The sequence below is a fragment of the Myripristis murdjan genome, chromosome 12 (assembly GCF_902150065.1).
Source record: "Myripristis murdjan chromosome 12, fMyrMur1.1, whole genome shotgun sequence".
NCBI classification, from domain to species: domain Eukaryota; kingdom Metazoa; phylum Chordata; class Actinopteri; order Holocentriformes; family Holocentridae; genus Myripristis; species Myripristis murdjan.
In genome coordinates, this window is record NC_043991.1 from 11,132,789 (window position 1) to 11,150,363 (window position 17,575).

Genomic DNA, 17,575 nt, shown 5'->3' on the forward strand with positions numbered 1-17,575 from the left:
TAATAACTTGTTCAAGATAAAAATACAATAAAAAATTATATATATATATAATTACATAAATGTGTTTATGTTGGAATGCCTTAACAAGCACATTATTTTGAGTGCAGATGCCCTGCTGGTTCTGCTGGTGGTGCTAGAGGGAAAGTCATGTGGTCACTAAAATTGCCAGGGTTCAGTATAGCCAACACGAACGACCAAATTTCATGGTGACACCAAATAGAGTTTGAGATAAGCCGCTTTGCACCTAACCGCTGACAGAGCGACTGACCGACACGGTGGCATAAAAATGTGCCTCCCAGCCAGGCAACAAAAAAATTAAACTTCTGCTTCAGTGACTGAATGCACAAAAACATCCAACAGCATCCTTAACGTCAACCAGCATGCATAACAAAGCAATAATTCTGTTATAATTCTTCTATAATTCAGTCTATAATTTGGAACAATGATTATCACTATGAAAAGCATGCATGCACCTTAATTTATGCAGCTATTCAGAGTCAGACAGATGCAGACAAACTGCCAAACAACTATATTTGTTTGTGATGTTACCTTTGTTATTTTTTACTGTCCAAATGTGGACTTTGATTTCACTGTTGATCTCATAATAATACATGAAAAACTTGGAGGAACTTGTAGGGCCTAATCTGTATTTCTGCTGCAGCTAGCAAATAGATAGATAGATAGATAGATAGATAGATAGATAGATAGATAGATAGATAGATAGATAGATGATTGGTGTACAAAGATGATTTTCAACTCTTAAGACTCTCAACGTGGTTCCCTTGCAGCATGGAGGACAAAAATGTCTGTAATTACTATAAAGATTTTATAACCTGACCTCGTATGCGGAAGGCCAAATCCAGAAAGCGCCCACATCTGTATGCATTATGTATGCACGTGTGCTCTTACACACTCACCCACTCTCGCTCTATTTCTCTCTCTGGCTCTCTTCATCTGTCTCTCACTCACTCGCTCTCTCTCTTTTTCTGCTGTATACACACACACACACACACACACACACACACATTGCATTCAGCCCACAGCTGCAGTGTCCTCTGGGATGGCGATGATGTCATCGATAAGGGGCTGTCCCGGCCTGGCGTGGAGCCAGATCGGCAATAAATTTGCTCTCACCTCCAAACATATCCAGGCATACAGCTAATGGCTTTGTGCAGGATGATTAGCAGTAATAATAGTAAGTTTTATTAGTGTGGCACTTCAAAACAGAGCTACTAAATGCTTCACAGGAAAAATAGATCCAATAGCAAACAACATTAATAATATAATCAATTAAAAAAAAAAGCCGGTTACAGGTTTCAATAAAAGTCACAAACTAAATAAATGAGAAAGGACAGAAGGATAAAGTGCCAGCTACACTACAGAGAAATCATATGAAAAGCCTGTTGGCAATGATTTAGAAATGACACAGATTTTACCAGACTAAGCCCCTCACTTATCCCCATGCAGGTTAGAGAGGCTGCAGAGGTATTTTTGTGAAGCATGATGCAGCAGGATGCAACACATAGGCTACTGAGTGATTTACAGCAAATGGCTGCATATGTAAGGGTTAAAAAAAAAAAAAAAAAAAAAAAAAAAAAGAACTCATCTCATATGACTTCCTCGTCGAGTTTAACCCTTGCTCACTGACCGCAGTGAAGGTCACTGCTGCAGCCACACTGATCCCACAGCATGAGGAATGAGGCTTGGCATGCTTTATAAATAGCCCGGCAGTTTGGCAGGCCGGCTGCACCATGACACAGTACTAAGCAGTTTTACACTTTTTCATTATGGAGGAACCTTTTAAGATTTTTTTTTCTCACACTCTCCAAAATTGCAGGCTATGCAGGTGGGCATTTAACTTGAAATCAAATTTCAGGATTTTTGCAACTTTCCTTTTGGTTTTGGTCGTGGATTCAAAAAACAAAGCTGCAGTACATCCAGTTATGATAGGGGAGTGACATTGATAGTCTCCTGTTCACTTATGACGCAGAACCTTGTGGATCAGGACAATAAATTTAAAGACAACTTGATAAATATGAGTAAATCTAAGTCAGATTAGCCATACACAGTAAAATCGAAATTTGACACAACAGTACACAGGCATTTCTCTCCTGGGTTCATTTATTTTATCTGCACTGATCTAAAAATGAGAGTTGTGTCCGAGATTTCTTATGCCATAAAAAAAAAAAAAAAAAATTCTAACACCTGCTCACACACTCGTATATACCTACGTACACACATACATTTATACACTCACTGATATTGTGATACAAACTCTCGAGGTCAGAGGTCATACGGAACGCAGTGTGGTGCAATCTGATTGGCTGGCTTTTGAAAGAGGAGACGGTCGACTCAACCACAAGAGAAAGGGAATTTCACACCTGGTGGTCCAAGTTTTGAATGAGGATCAGTACGTGTGTCTGCTTCCAGTCTCGCACACAGGCAGGGGTCTGATTTTCCATGGAGACACAGCCCACACCCGACACACCCACCAAACAGAAGCAAGCGTGCGTCAAAGCATGTTGCAGGAGACACATTGTTCAACGAGGAAATCAACGAGGAATCATTCAGCAAAAATTTAGTACAACATGTTCAGATTGAGCGTGTCCCTGGGATTACAGATTACCAAAACGCCAGTCCTGTCCACTAAAAGAGCCACTAGTGAATCCATGTGACTTGGGTTGACTTGTAGGACAATGTACATCTATATCAACCAAATGCAAAAATGTAATAAACTCAACATTTTCACTCTGGCACAGACCAGAGAAAAAAACTTTATATCTTTAGTCAGTGAACAGCTGCTGTAGGGATTGCAGGGTATCAGCCTAAAATCCCTATCAGTCGGTGTTTTCCATCATGACGTTATTTTTAATACTTCTCTGTAAATCAGCAAGATCAAACGACCATGTCAGAGTGTTGTATTGCCAGGGTTTGGATGTCACAATTCTCTATGTGGAAGACATTCAGACACAGGAGCACTTCTGTTTACGGCGAGTGACTCTGTGTAAAGACGTTTGCCTTAGCGGAGGTCTAACACTGGCCCCGGTGTGGATTAACTGTTTAGATGTTGACAAATCATGTGTATGTGTCTGAGAGAGAGAGAGAGACAGAGAGAGACAAAGAGACACAGAGTAACATGAGAGAGAGAGAGAGCATGAGTGGTGTCAGTTTTAAGCCTGGTGTCTAAATAAAGGATTACCTTCAACCTTAGAGAGCGTACACACTCCCCTCTACCACATTAGCACTAGAGCTTGCAGTGCATGTACACACCCCAAATTGACCAGATGTTTCTCAGTAGTAGGAGTTACAGAACCTTCTTTTTTGTCTCAATAAAAAAAGCATATACTCACAGTGAAAGAAATGAAAAGCCACAAAAGGACACATTTTAATTGAATCACCTCCAATTTCTGTAGAATATAACCTCTTCAAGGCAGTAAATGAATCCTCTGCACTTATGCACTTCAAAAACAGCACACTTGAGGTTCACAACATCAGTAAAAGCTCGGTTTATAAATGAAATTATCACAACGAAGACAAGCCTTGTTTTGTAAGTAGAGTTATATTTGGCTTTCTAAACCGGGCAAATAGGCAGAAGTTCGCTGAACTCATGTTTTGAAACAGAAAAGCGACCGGCTGGGCAGAGTCATGATGACCTTGTTTAAATTAGGTCAAATCAGTCCCTGAAGCCAAGTTTGGCTTAAGTGGAGCATGGTGTTAACCCTGCAAAGGCTTAGGGGTTCGATTCCCACGGGGACACTCCCATCAACATAAGTCACTTTTGATGAGGGGGTCTTCCAAATGTGGAGCGACAGGCAGGATTAAATTTCACAGACCCGCTGAAAGGGCACATGTACATGTAAAGGGTATAGAGTGGCAGGCCAACATGGGGAACTCTTTCAAGAAAAAAAAAAAAAAAAAAACTTGTACCATGGGCCTAGCAAAATAAATTAATTTGTTTTTCATCTGTTAGATCATTTGTGCCTGTTTGACTCTGTTTTAATCCTGTTTATGAGGCCTCGGGCATTCATTTATCACCATTAAAGGTCTGGAAATCTCATTTGTAAGCAATTATGCTGGACATGATTTGCTGTACATTTTTCTATGGCTCACAAAAAAACCCTCTCTTTTAAGATGAAAAATATATCAAGGCTCAATATAGTCAAAGTGTAGTGCAGGTTTCCCCCCCTCCTTTAGAACTTATGGATGATTTTAGTCTCTCAAATGACCCAACAAAATCTTACCACTCTCTGCAGTGGAGATCAATCATTTACTGGACTGGCTGCACCCAGAGTTGTGTGTGTGTGTGCCTGTGTGTGTGTATGTGTGTGCATAGTTCACAGTATCCCCGGACTGCAAGATGAAGAGTTGTTTTGAGATACACGGGAGTCACCTTCAGCATGGAGCTGAGTGGAGATGACAAACTGGCGTGAAAATACGCCTGATGATGACTCTTCCGCTGCGTGAGCCAAGTCAGAGCCAGCTGGAGCTGAATGAAGGTCATGGTCTCGGCTTTTGGCTCGACTTGCATAAAACTCAAATAAACTTGGTTTAGCCCTCAGTTCGGTAGATTTGTCAATATTTCCCTTGATGCTAGACTAGGAATGAGCCTGTTTGTGTTGTTAGGCTGTTAATGTGTTGCAACAACGGTAAATGATTAATTTAAATTTAGCTAACATTACATTATGCTTAAATTCTAGTCAAGATAGACAGATTTAAAATGAGGCAAAATTATTTTTCCATTGCTATGACAGATTGGATCTGAGATACTGAATTATAAACACAAAGTTAAGATTTTTATCAATAATGGTTTGGGAATAGAAATCTGCAGTTAATTCCCACTCACAACTGGATTGCCTTTCTTTGTCAGTCAGATACTTTGATTAGAAGTTTCTTTTTTGGGTTGAATGGAGGACAGCTTAAAAAACATGAGACATATTTGCTTGTGGTAAATCCTTTGAGTGTCTCAGAGTTCATCTCAAGCAATCTGGACAATCAGAAGACTGAACAGAAAATGTGGCAACCACTGGCCAGTACCTAGTAGTACTGAAGTAGTATGTGCTGGGAAATTAAAAATGAAACACTGGTTAAATGGATTTAACTGCTATAATGCAGCAGCACTGATCTATACATTGGAAATGCAGCTCTTGCAGTGATTCTTTGTTTAAAAGAACAGAGCAGGTGAGGAATAATAATTATGTAATATGCTGAGAATAGATGATTAAACTTGAACATTTTATCATTTGTAAATTTTAAAGGATGGTCTGTAACTCCCATCCTTTAATAATTTAACGATATCCTTTGATAAATAAAGGATATGAGTTACCTACCACACTTGAAAGCGTACACATCAGTGTGATTTTATCAACTATTTGTTACAAAACACATCAACTATATCCAAACATCTGATTTTGTGATTAATTATAGAGTGCAAGAAACATATATACTCCACTTCGGCAGCCTTGTAAAATTAATTTATTTGGTAAACAACTCCGCCACCCCAACTTAATGACATTCAAGAGTAGGATTATTATTACAATATTGCATATGATAGTCTGATATATCTGAGATACAGTGTGTATAATCTACATTGAGAACTACAACTTGACAAAGAAATCAGGGAAAAGTAAAAGCATTAAAAAAAAAAAAAAATGTGTGTGTAATGTAACTGTTAACAGATTTATGCGGTTATGAGGTCAAACAAACAAAATTACATCCAGCAAAGCCATTTCATACAGAAAATCCACAAAGTGGTGATGCATGATAATACAGAAAAAGAAAAAAAGAAAAAAAAAACAGGTTTTAAAAAGGCACTATCATATAACAATGGGTCATTCTTGCATGCACAGAATCCCATGGGGGAAAAAGCAGCATAAAATGTACAATTATATCACAGTATAGTAAACAATTTAGAATACCTGATTTACACCAATCATACAATGTACTGAATAATTATTGCTTTGATTATTGCTGTAGTAAAAGTGAACTATGTGCATTTCATCTCACACATTGTTTGGGAGTATTCAAGCAGCATAAGGACATAAAGTACAGGAGAATAACAAATTCTCCGTATTCATCAAAATGACTTGCATTTAATCACTCATTTCTAAAGAGGTGCAAATTGCATAATCATAGACATTGCCACAGCAACATAAAAAAGGATATTTTATGTGGTGCTTGCTTACAGTCTAACTATGAGTGCTCACTAACTCAGTCTATCCTGGCCTTGTGAAGGGCACTCATCTAAGAAAAGTCTTATTAGGTTACTGTACTCTGAAGGTATTGACAAAATGTGATTGATGGTGTTTTCATGGAAGTTATCCTTGTTATGAAGCCCTTTGAGACTGCAACTGTGGTCACGTGATATCTGATCCAGTACCTAAAGCTTATTCAGCACTGTTTTATTTATTTATTTATTTATTTTTTTTATTTCAGTCCACAACAGTGAGTGAAGAATTTAACATTTAAAAGAAAAGGAGGGAAAATGGAATTGCAATTCACTCCAAACATACCACACACCACAACTTCTCTCACCTCTGCAGCTCTTTTTTTCCCTCCCACTTACAGGAATCCCCACCATTTATGCACGTGCAGGTCATCGCCGTAGCCTGTATCGAGCAAACGGTTGTCACACTCCTCCCAGCGACACACCTCACCCTCGTCCAGCAGCACAAACTTCCACTCCACATGGCTCTCGGCAGGGAGGCTGATCACGCTGGCCCAGTACCCATCTTTAGCCCTCTCCAGTGGGATAAACTCCTTCCAGCTCCCCAGCTCCTGCTGGTTCCCAGTGACAGCCACCTTCTGGCTTGGGGAGTGCGTGAGGTAGTGGACGCAGAAAGTCACATTGACATTCTGTGGCATGGGCTGGACTGCCACAACCTTTTTGTTATTTTCTATGTTTTCATCTATGAGTGAAAGAGCGCTGGATTCTTTAGCATCAGTGGAAGGTGTAATATCTGTGGTTGTTGTTTCCACAGAAGCAGCAGCTGTTTCTGTGACAGGGACAGTTGAGTCATCATGCTGGTGTTCCTCTGTGGGGAGTTGGTCGGTTTTTGTTTGGTTTTGGGGAAATGATGGCAGGGAAAAACTCATCCATGGAAGGACTTGGTAGTTGCCATCTGTGATCCATTCATTGTTGTCCATGGTTGCCTCCATGATACTGATCTCCGTCTTCTCAAAATCCTCTTCTTTCTCATCCTCTGCATGCATTCCCTCTTTTTTATCACCTCCTCTTTCCTTCTTCTCTTTCATCTCAACTAAATCCTTCACCTCAGTCTGCTTTTTCAGGTCATCGCAGAAATTTGTGATAGTAATTGCAATCTTCTCGCTAAAGTTATCAATCTCTTTGTTGTAGTTGTCCTCAATCACCTGGCCCAACATATCATCGTTGCCTGCAAATGACTTGCAAATGGCCTGGTCTGTGCGCTCACTGTGGCGCTGCTGGTACACAGGTGTTGGGAAAGGGCCAAACACCATACCTGTGATGCTGTGAGACTTAGACATGTCATCATGAATGTATTGGCTATAATGTGTCTCCACTGGTTGGTGGCAAGATGTCAGACAGGGGTCAAAACCGAGAACAGGAAGTCCAGGATCTTCAACAGTGCTGGGAGCTGACAGGGTAGTATAATCATCGTCAACCTCTTTGAAGAATGGAGGAGAATGCAAATCGGGGCTGAACGTCATGCTTGAAATACCGCTCTCATCATCAACACTAGGAGACAAAACGCTGCCATCGTCATTTACCTTCTGCTCACTTTGCTTTAAAGAAGGCAGGTCGAGATGATACAGTGGAGGGTCGCTATCTTCAGCCATGACAGGAGCAGCAATGCTATTGACATCGGGACCAGCAGCAACACCAGCCTCTTTCAAAGTTTCATTATTTACCATGTGGTCACTGTGTTGGTCTTGGTAGAACAATGACAGGGGAGGACCAGACATTTCTTCAGTCATAACAGGAGCACCGATGCTCTCAACGTCACAAGCAGCCACAACGGGACAAGAAGCAACACCACCCTCATCCAAAGTTTCATTGTTTCCAATGTGGTCATTTTGTTGGCCCTGGTAACAAGTGAGATGGGGACTAGGAATTTCTTCAGCCATTACAGGAACAGATATATTCTCAGCATCACAAGCAACTGCATCAGTACCAGCAGAAATACTAGCCCTCTCAAATGCCTCATGATTTACCACATGATCATTTTCTTGGTCTTGGCAGCAAGACAGCAGGGGAGGATCAGGCATTTCTTCAGTCAAAACAGGAGCAGTGCTGTTCTCAACATTACAAGCAGCCACAATGGGGCCACCAGCAACTTTAGCCTCTTCCAAAGTTTCATTGTTTCCAATGTGGTCATTTTGTTGGCCTTGGTAGAAAGATGGCATAGGAGGAGCAGGCATTTCTTCAGCCATTACATGAGCTGTAATGTTCTCAACATCACAAGCAGCTGCATCAGTACCAGCAGGAATACTAGCCTTCTCATCAGCCTCATTATTTACCACATGGTCATTTTCTTGGTCTTGGTAGACGGATGATAGGGGAGGACCAGACATTTCTTCAGCCACTACAGGAGCTATAATGTTCTCACCATCACAAGCAACCATATCGGGATTAGCAGAAATATCTGCCTTGTCAAAAGCTTTCTTATTTACGACATGGTCATTTTCTTGGTCTTGGTGTAAAGACTGCAGGCAAGGGTCACACACCGGAGCATTTCCATCTTCAGCCAACGCACGTAGCGTCCCACTGTTGCTCTTTTCCCACTGAATTTCACTGTCACAAGATGGCAAGACAGGGTCATGTATATTCATGTGAGCATCTTCATCCACAGATGGTGCCGTTTCATCTTCAGTCTCTTTCTGTTCACTTTGCGGTTGTTCACAGGAGGATGACACATGAGGGTAATATGCAACACTTGCCATGTGTCCCTCTGCATCAGTAATGACACCTGCTGGACCATCATCACCTTTTTCATCCTTGTCTTGTTCACCCGGGAGGTGTGAAGTGGGCAGGAGTGGGCTGAGCACCATACTTGAATTGTCACGATGATCACTGACATCAGCATTTGCCACAGTTTCCTCTTTCAGTTGATCAGCCACAGTGGGAAGAACACACTCTTCTGGATCACATGTTGGATGATGGTTTTCATCTTTCTGTTCAATCTGGGGTTGTTGCTCATTGAGGCACGGCAAATTGGGGTCATATGCAACAGCAGGACATTCGTTCAAGTGATCAATGTCTTCACTGATATCTTCCTCAATTACTTGACCAGCTAGACCACCACCAACATCCTCAACGCTATCCCAACTGATCAGGGTCACTTTGTCTGTGACATGCTCACACTGGTCACGTTGCTCGTTCAGTTGTTGCTGGTGGATTGATGGCAGCTCTGACACTGGCAGATTCATTTCCTGTTCAGCTACTGTGTCCCAAGCCTCAGCTTGCTGACCCATTAGCTGATAGTCTACACACTCTGCACACTCCTCCTCATCTTTGATCTCACCTTTATTTTCCTCCTTCACAGGGAGGTTTGCATCGCTGCAATAATTGGAATCAATACTATCTGCACAGTAATTCTCTTCTTTACACTCCTCATCTTTGACCTCAGGGATGCAAGCTACAAGCTCTTTTAAGTCAGACTGCAAATCCCCTCCTCCCTGTCTCATTTCGTTTTCTGGCAGCTTGTCATCATCACCATCTTCACTGATGCATGGTGTTTGGCTAAGCAACTCTTTCACAGCACACTGGAAGTCTTCATCATCTTGTCCACTTTTCATGTCTGTGGTCATGTCCTCACCTGGACAAGCAGATTCAGCCACCTCCTCATATTCTGCTTCATACACCTACGTAGATGAGACAAAAGTTAAAAACCTCAGGGTTGTTTTTTGTCTCTCAGAGAGTCAGTAATAATACATACACAAAGTATACGACACACAATTACACAGATCAATTTTACTACACTAGTGGCCTCTGGCAAATCTCTCAGCCTCCGCTTGTCTGACCTGCATAGTTCAGAGACTATCCTTAATGAGGTCTAATGAAAAAACTATGGAGGTGAGACAACAGTATTCCCACTAGTTTAAAGCTTGAAATCCCTAGGTTTTGTGCCCAATCACGCTTGAGTAATCAGCCAATCAATAAGCGCAAGGGCAAGGTTGCTGAATTCAGTCGAGTCAGGACACAGGCAATCACATTAACAGGCATCTTCACAGCTATAATCGCTTCAGCGCCTCACAGTATTTGAAACTTATTAAAGAGTAGTGACACGTGTTTATTTTTGCCAACCTTTCTAAAATGACCTGCTGCAAAAAATCTGTCAATTAACTGACTGGCAGAAAATTAACCAATTATCATTTCAATAGTCAAGTAATTACTCACTCATCCCGTAAAGATAGTATTTTCATTTAAAGTATTTTCTGATTATAGCTTTACACATTCAAGGATTTTATGGTTTTTCTCTGTTTCATACACGACTGGGGTTTGTTTTGCTGCTATGAGATGTTTTGAGGCCTCATTTCTTTTAAACTGTCTGTCTAACTGTGATTGGTGATTGTACATTGTGTACTAAAACTCAACAAACACATGTAAGTTTAAATTTAAGGTCAAGTTCAACTTAATTTAAAGCTCAATACTACTGTGTTCAGTCTGAAAGGGCTTTACTTGCTCGAAAGTTTATAAAAACAGTACGAGACCCTGACTTAATCCTCATAGCAGGGAAGAACAAAAAAAAAACATTTGTCATGTATATTATCCTTGAAAATAAATATGTAGATATAAGTCATTTTAATTCCTTTATAGCCCACATCCTCACCTTCTCAGTCTCTTCCTCTTGGCAGCTCTCATAATCGATGGACTCAGGCTCTTTCAAGCAGCTTTCGTTATCATGGCTCTTTTCTACATTGTTAACAGACTCATCTTCGGTGTTGTCCATGGGATCGAGGTGGCACTCAACAACATCCTCGACCTCCTCTATCTGAAGCTCATTATCAGCATCACACTGGGAGGTTTGATTCACCTCCTCAGAGTACATCTCAGGTGCACTGAAAGTGTTAATGTCACACTCAGGGCTCTGAATGGTAGCTTCTGTTTCCACCAGATCATCTTTTTTGATATTCTCGTAGGTTGGGGTTTCGTTTTCAGTCTTAGGAGGGGAACAAAGCGGAGGTTTCTTCTCAACAGCCTCCAAGACGGTGTAGGAGTCTTCAACGTCAACATCAGCAGCAGCAGCAGCAGCACAGCTCTCCTCAGTGCCGAGATGATCCTGAATCAGATCAGCATCCTCCTCCAGCAGGTCTGGTGACGGCCCATCCCCCTCTTCTGTGACAGGATTAAACAGAAAGTTGTTGTGTGTGTGCTAACTCTTTTGACAAGTGCTACGCTGTAGAAACGAAGCACATATCATATGAATGGTTTGCATATGCACTGGCTCTACATGAGTATGAAAAACATATCATACATATTTTTTTTTGCATATTTGCACAATGACTGGTATCATGTTAACACACCAGGTCATTTCATCAGAGAGCTGTCAGTACAATGTGCAGGTCCAGCCTAGTGTTTGGCAGGAATGAAAACCTCCACACTCTTACACCTAATCTGAAGTGTCACTTGTGACCCTGATTTTCAACAGCTGGCTCCAGATAATACAAAACTTGTGACATTCAAACTTATTTTTAAGCAAATCCCAAGGCATGAGAACAGTTGTGTTGACACACTTAAAATAACCTGACAGAAAGTCTGCAGTACTACATTTTCCCAACAGAGCTGACGGTCAGTTTATTATACTACATAGTGATTTATTTTCTATAGTCTCACTATAGCATTTCTGTGGTATTCCTATAGGACTAACACTGTTCCCGCTGTATGCAGTTTTACCAGTAGCGTTTATGATGATTTTATTATGGCAGTTTTACCTATAATTTCTCCATAATAACTGTATGCCATTCCCAGGAGTACATTCATTTTATCATGAAAGTGTCCTTTATCATACTTTACGGTATTTTATCTGCTATGGTACCACTATAATGTTTTAGGCTGCTGGTATAAGGAATATAATACAACATATAGGTTAAATGTCATGTTTTATAATGACATAGTACTTTATGGTAAACCTATTTTTATCTCCTATGATATCACTATATGATATTCCTATTGGGACTGCTGGTGTCTACTCATTTTTACAACCAGACCTTCCCCAGCCTACAACCTAAAGTATTTTCTACATCACCGTATTCCCATGACATTCCCATAGTGATTTGTAACAACTGCGACATCTGTAGGCATGTAACCACCTTTCTAAAATCCCTAGTTATTTTATTTGTGCATCTTACCTGTTGACTCCACGGAGCCGTGCGTATCCCCCCGACTTGGCTCCGGTCCAGACTGGATCCCCGCTGCGTCTTTCTCCGCTCCCGCCGTCTTGCTGTCACTTTCAGCGGCTGTGGGCTTCCTCCTTTTCCTCCGCACGGTCCGGTAAATGATGAAAGCCGCCAGCACGGATACCATCGCCAGTATGGCCATAGCCACGGCGGGACCGTGTCTCCCGATCATGCAGAACAGCGAGGCCAAATCGTAGCGCCTGTCAAGCGCGACGGGTTTGCTGTTTTTTACTGTCATTGTGATTTGAAGCTGTTGCGCGCTTTTCCAAAAACAGTAAAACAAACAAAAACACAAACTCAAGGAGAGTCAATGTGAATGCCTGCTGTTATGTGTCTGTGTGTGTGAGGAGAGGACTGAGTGGAGCTGCAGGCTGCTGCTGTGTGTGGCGCTTCTCCTCCACGTTTGAAGTGACCTCTCGCTGCTGCAGAGAGCTGCAAGCCGCTGCAGGTGCTGCCTGCTCATTGGCTGGCTACATCACGGGGACCCGTTTTCATTCACAAAAAAAGAGAGAAAAAAGACAGAATAATAATAATAATGATAAATACAAAAATAAAGGCAACAACAATAAGGCACAGGCACCAATCTGTTATGCAGTGTTGTTTTGATAAATGTATTTCCAAAGTTGTTTTTTTTTTTTTATGTTCAAGAGTAAAACTGGGACGCTGGATTTGTCCCCAGGGAGACCCATCTGAGATTTTTACCTGTTTTTCACCCACAGCCGCATGGTTTATCTGTCTATCAGAGTATCTTTAAGCCCACTCCTCTATTTGTTCCATAACAGATATGTTACAAATAGAGATAGACATTTGATAGGTATAGCTGTGTATTCTTGTGTTCATCACATAGTGACATACATTCCTAACAGATGGTTAGATTTCCACCAAATTTGGTGGGAAGGTTGGTCATGGGCCAAGGGAGAAGTGGCTAACTTTTTGCCCCCCACTGGCCCAAAGTGGGCGTGGCAGTGGGCGTGGCATATGGCAAAGAGGCTCATAACTTTTGAACAGACTGTACATCACAAAACTTTGAGCAGGTTTGGCAGGGGCCACAGAAAACCTGATGAACTGTTCAGGATGTTCACTCAAAAGGGTGCACGGCATACCACAAAAAGATACATTACTTGCCAGTGCATTAAGGTAAAATTTGGACACAAGGTTTGTCCTGGGGTAAAGCACAACATATTAAATTATCCCACTGATTTGGTCATGCCCAGTTCCCCCCAGGCCACGCCCTCTTCTTTCTTTTTTTTTTTTCAGTTTCTCCACAGGGGGCCTTGTGGGGTGTCCTCTGTCGATACATAGCTACACCCACGTCTGGTTGTCCTCTTTATTACAGATTCTGAGTTAGGGTTAGGGTTAGGGTCAAAACCCTTGCTTTTATCATCAGTGAATAAGGTCAACTGTGCCATGGGACCCCAGTCCCCCAGTCTTGGGTTGTGTAACGTCCTGCACCAGAACAATGCATAAAATGGCCAAGAACATGTATATGTGGAAATTTACTGTACCTCCACAAACCCAAGGTTGAATACCAATGTGACATATTTTTACAGGCCCATAATCCTTGAGATGGTGGTATGCCTATAAACCTTAAGAAATTACAAATTGCATAAAGAGCCTGATATAATGAATACTACAGTTCCACTTGCTTGAATGATTCCGCACCTTTCGATCAATATATTCCAGTAAACAGGGTGAATGAGGCCTATAGCCTATTGATCTGACCGTGTAAGATAATCGTATCACCAGTCACTGACTAAAATGAAATCCACTATCCACAGCTGAGAGTCACTTATCATCTTGACAAGCTTATCACAAACCCAACCCAAGCTCAGCGACAAATTGATTAAGGAGAAGAAGTCACTGAGAACAGGAAAACATTTAGGCTTTCAGGAAAGCAATGATTTGAGAGAGAGAGAGAGAGAGAGAGAGAGAGAGAGAGAGAGAGAGAGAGAGAAATGTAGGTCTAGTGATAATGAAATACACCAAAACAACATGGAAAAAGAAAACCCAGAATGAGTTCTTATTGAAATGTCTCCCCCAGGTGGTCCTGTGACGTAATTTCCTGAGCACAACTTAAAATAGACTTTAAAAGATACATTTTTTATTTCCTGCCATCTGAATTGGAGTTATTTAAAATAATAATAATAATAATAATAATAATAATACAGCAAAGAATGGTTTCTATTACTGATGGAAACAAATTAAGTTAGCACAGTGCAACAAATATTCAAATAACAAACTTGCAATCAAACAGTGATTAGAGAGCGTTAACATCTGTTTGGGAGAGTTTCCGTGTGAAAGTATCATCCCTCAGTGAAAATCCTTGTGTTGGTGAAGTTGCTTTGTGCTTGGTTTTACATAAGAGGTCACCCCTTGCTTGATGAGCATTCATCCCAGAAGACACTTTTCTAATCATAATTACTGTTTTACTTTGTACTTTTTAAATGACTTTAAGAATAGAGACATTAAAAGAAAAGTGTTACTATGTCTGTCCTTGAAATGTCTCATCACCATTTAAAGTGGCTGAGAATGATGGATTGAACTCTATGATGATGTTGTACAGGCTTTTATGATACGATACAAGAAATACAACAACTAATATAAGATTTTTAACACTATATAACCCAGACTGGATTTTTTATTGTTGGTATTGTGGATAATCTGCCATACCTCAGTGAAACAGTCTTGAAAAGCACAATCTGTTTGGCTCTTTCATGAAATCCAACCTGGATACCTGCTTACCTTCTTGAATTTTCATTTTGGGAATTAATGCCAGATAAAATTTGACCTAAACCTCATGACAAATTCTAACTGCATCCTGACAGTTTGTTATTATCTTGTATATACATCATTTATCTATTTAACAAACTGCACAGCTGTGGTTTTGGTAGGTTCGTCCTACATTTAACGGCTGCATATGAGCATATCCCAGAACATTCTTACCACTGAGTGGATTAGTTGGGTCACCCTGCCGCCTTAAATAGCTGCTGTCCCGAAAATAATTTCATAAATCTGGGTTTCACTCGAAAGTTTTAACGTCCCCTGGTCTGAATGGTGTGTCAGAGGCTTTTCCACCCTGACAATAGGCCTGGGTGATAAATATCAATGTTATATTGACATTGTGATATGAGACTAGCTATCATCTGGGATATTGGATATTGCAAGAGTGTAATATGGCATTAGTAGTGTTGTGTTTTCCTGGTTTTAAAGGCTGCATTGCCGTAAAGGAATGCAATTTCCTGACCCTATTAGACTGCTGTAGCTGTTCTATTATTTGCTTTTACCAAATGATTATTATATCCGTTACTAATGATTGATTACTAAGTTAAATGATGTTGTGAAGTACAGTTTGTAATATTTGTAGCCTTGTAATCAGAACAATATCCTAGCCATACTATTACACTCAGCATCACTCCTAAGCAACATAGTGAAGTCTGAGCAGAACTCACCTGAAAGATGGTTTCCTCTTTCCAGGTCTCCAGGTTTCCAGGACAGAGACTTTGCATCCTTGGAGGCTCTCTTTGCACCTAGGAAATTAAATGTGAGACTTCAAAAAAATCCCCAAACTCAAATTGAGCTCTGCGCTTTTTTCTTTCACCTAGTTTGTGCTGACAATAACCTGTCATCTGCCATGACAACATCAGATATGTGATATTTGTGTTTATGAATTTATGACAAGGATTTGGTGCTGTTGTGGATCTTTGAGGTCTTTCCTTTAATTTCACACTGTTTCCATCACTCTTATCTGATTGTCTTTGTAGTTTGGCTGCAGGTCAACTAAACCCTGGCTGGTAAACCAAGCCTCATACAAACATATATTTTCAAGAGATGAAGATGAAGATCATTTTCATCTTTCAAAAATATGATGGGACTTTATTGATCCCCCAGTGTGATTTCCAGTCAACCATCACTGGTGATAAACATAAGGGGCAGCTTCACCTTTAATGTCTAACAATCATTCAACATTAACAGGATTCAGCATTGTTGGGAGTCTGATACATGTTTTGTAAATCTTATATCAGATCAGTTATATGTTTCTCTGTGATATGCTGCTTTTATTATCCTAGTATCAAGAGCAAGAAGCCACTAAATGGCAATGTCACAGTCAGACAAAGGCTGTCTGATCTGTGTGGGGAAAAAAAATAAAAGTCTGACAGAAAGTTCAGGATATCCTGACAGACTGCAGTCATCAACTCTGTACACAGAGTTTTTAGGTCTTCCTTCTGGCTTATGTTATAAGATATCATTTATAATTATCTACATAAACAAACAAACCGATAAACAAACAAACAAATTAAAAATTATGCCCTGATATTTAAAGCTTTTTAATATACAGGGAAGGTACTTATGGGAATCAGCGATGTTGTAATGGTGCCACCTACTGGGCAATATGTCTCCCAACATGTAGATTGGAAAAACAATGATCAGCCTTTTGTGCAGAACTTTGCAGAAAGGTGGAAAAATGAGCATCAAAGCCTGAAATTAGTCAGAAAGAATATTTATAGTTGCATGCTCAGTCAATTTAGATCATTTTGCACATTGATACAGACTGAGTGACAAATGCTCATGATTCTGTCAGTGAAAAAACGTTTGTATGCTCCCAAATTTCAGAAATCTCTCCGGTTGGCCTGTCAGGAGATCCAGTTGCCAGCAGCAGTTAGCATTGCACAGTGCTCATCTTCCTGGAGTTTTCATCCCCTAACCAACATGAATCACAATTTTGACCCACCAGTGATGCTAGAGGGAAGGTTATGAATTCTAATAACATAATCTGATGGAGGTGAGTGCCAAGTTTGATGTGGCCCTTTTTGCCCTGCTGGAAGGCAGAGGCCTGTGTCACCGTGTCTCAGTATCAGTATCAGTCAGCAGTTAGGTTCAAAGCAGCATATCTCTAAATCTATTAGGGAGAACACCATGAAATTTGGTGACAACATGCACGAGATCTGTCCATTTTTGTGACACCATGACCTTCCCTGTTGCACCACCAGCTGATCAATACAGAGATTTTTTTTAATAAGATATAAAGTGAAACACATTGAGGTTTCAGGGGGTTAACTGTTTGTGCGTGTGTGTGTGTGTGTCTTCATCCTTTAAAGGACATCTATTTGCACAAGCCCAGCATGCAACGGGAGGAATTCATCGGCCTCGAGGACACCGAGCGATTAGTCAAAGAGGCCGTCGTCTGTCCCATTAAGGCGAG

General features: G+C 40.8%; 1 protein-coding gene across 1 annotated transcript; it reads right to left on the bottom strand.

Moving 5' to 3' along the window:
* Positions 1–5,455: 5,455 nt before the first annotated feature.
* Positions 5,456–12,676, bottom strand: stbd1 (starch binding domain 1). Its single transcript, XM_030066130.1, has 3 exons — positions 12,328–12,676; positions 10,809–11,314; positions 5,456–9,840 (listed from the first exon to the last, which is right to left on the bottom strand). Exons 1-3 carry the CDS (start codon positions 12,611–12,613, stop codon positions 6,559–6,561), a joined length of 4,074 nt encoding a protein of 1,357 aa, XP_029921990.1. The 5' UTR covers positions 12,614–12,676; the 3' UTR covers positions 5,456–6,558.
* Between the last annotated feature and the right edge of the window lie 4,899 nt (positions 12,677–17,575).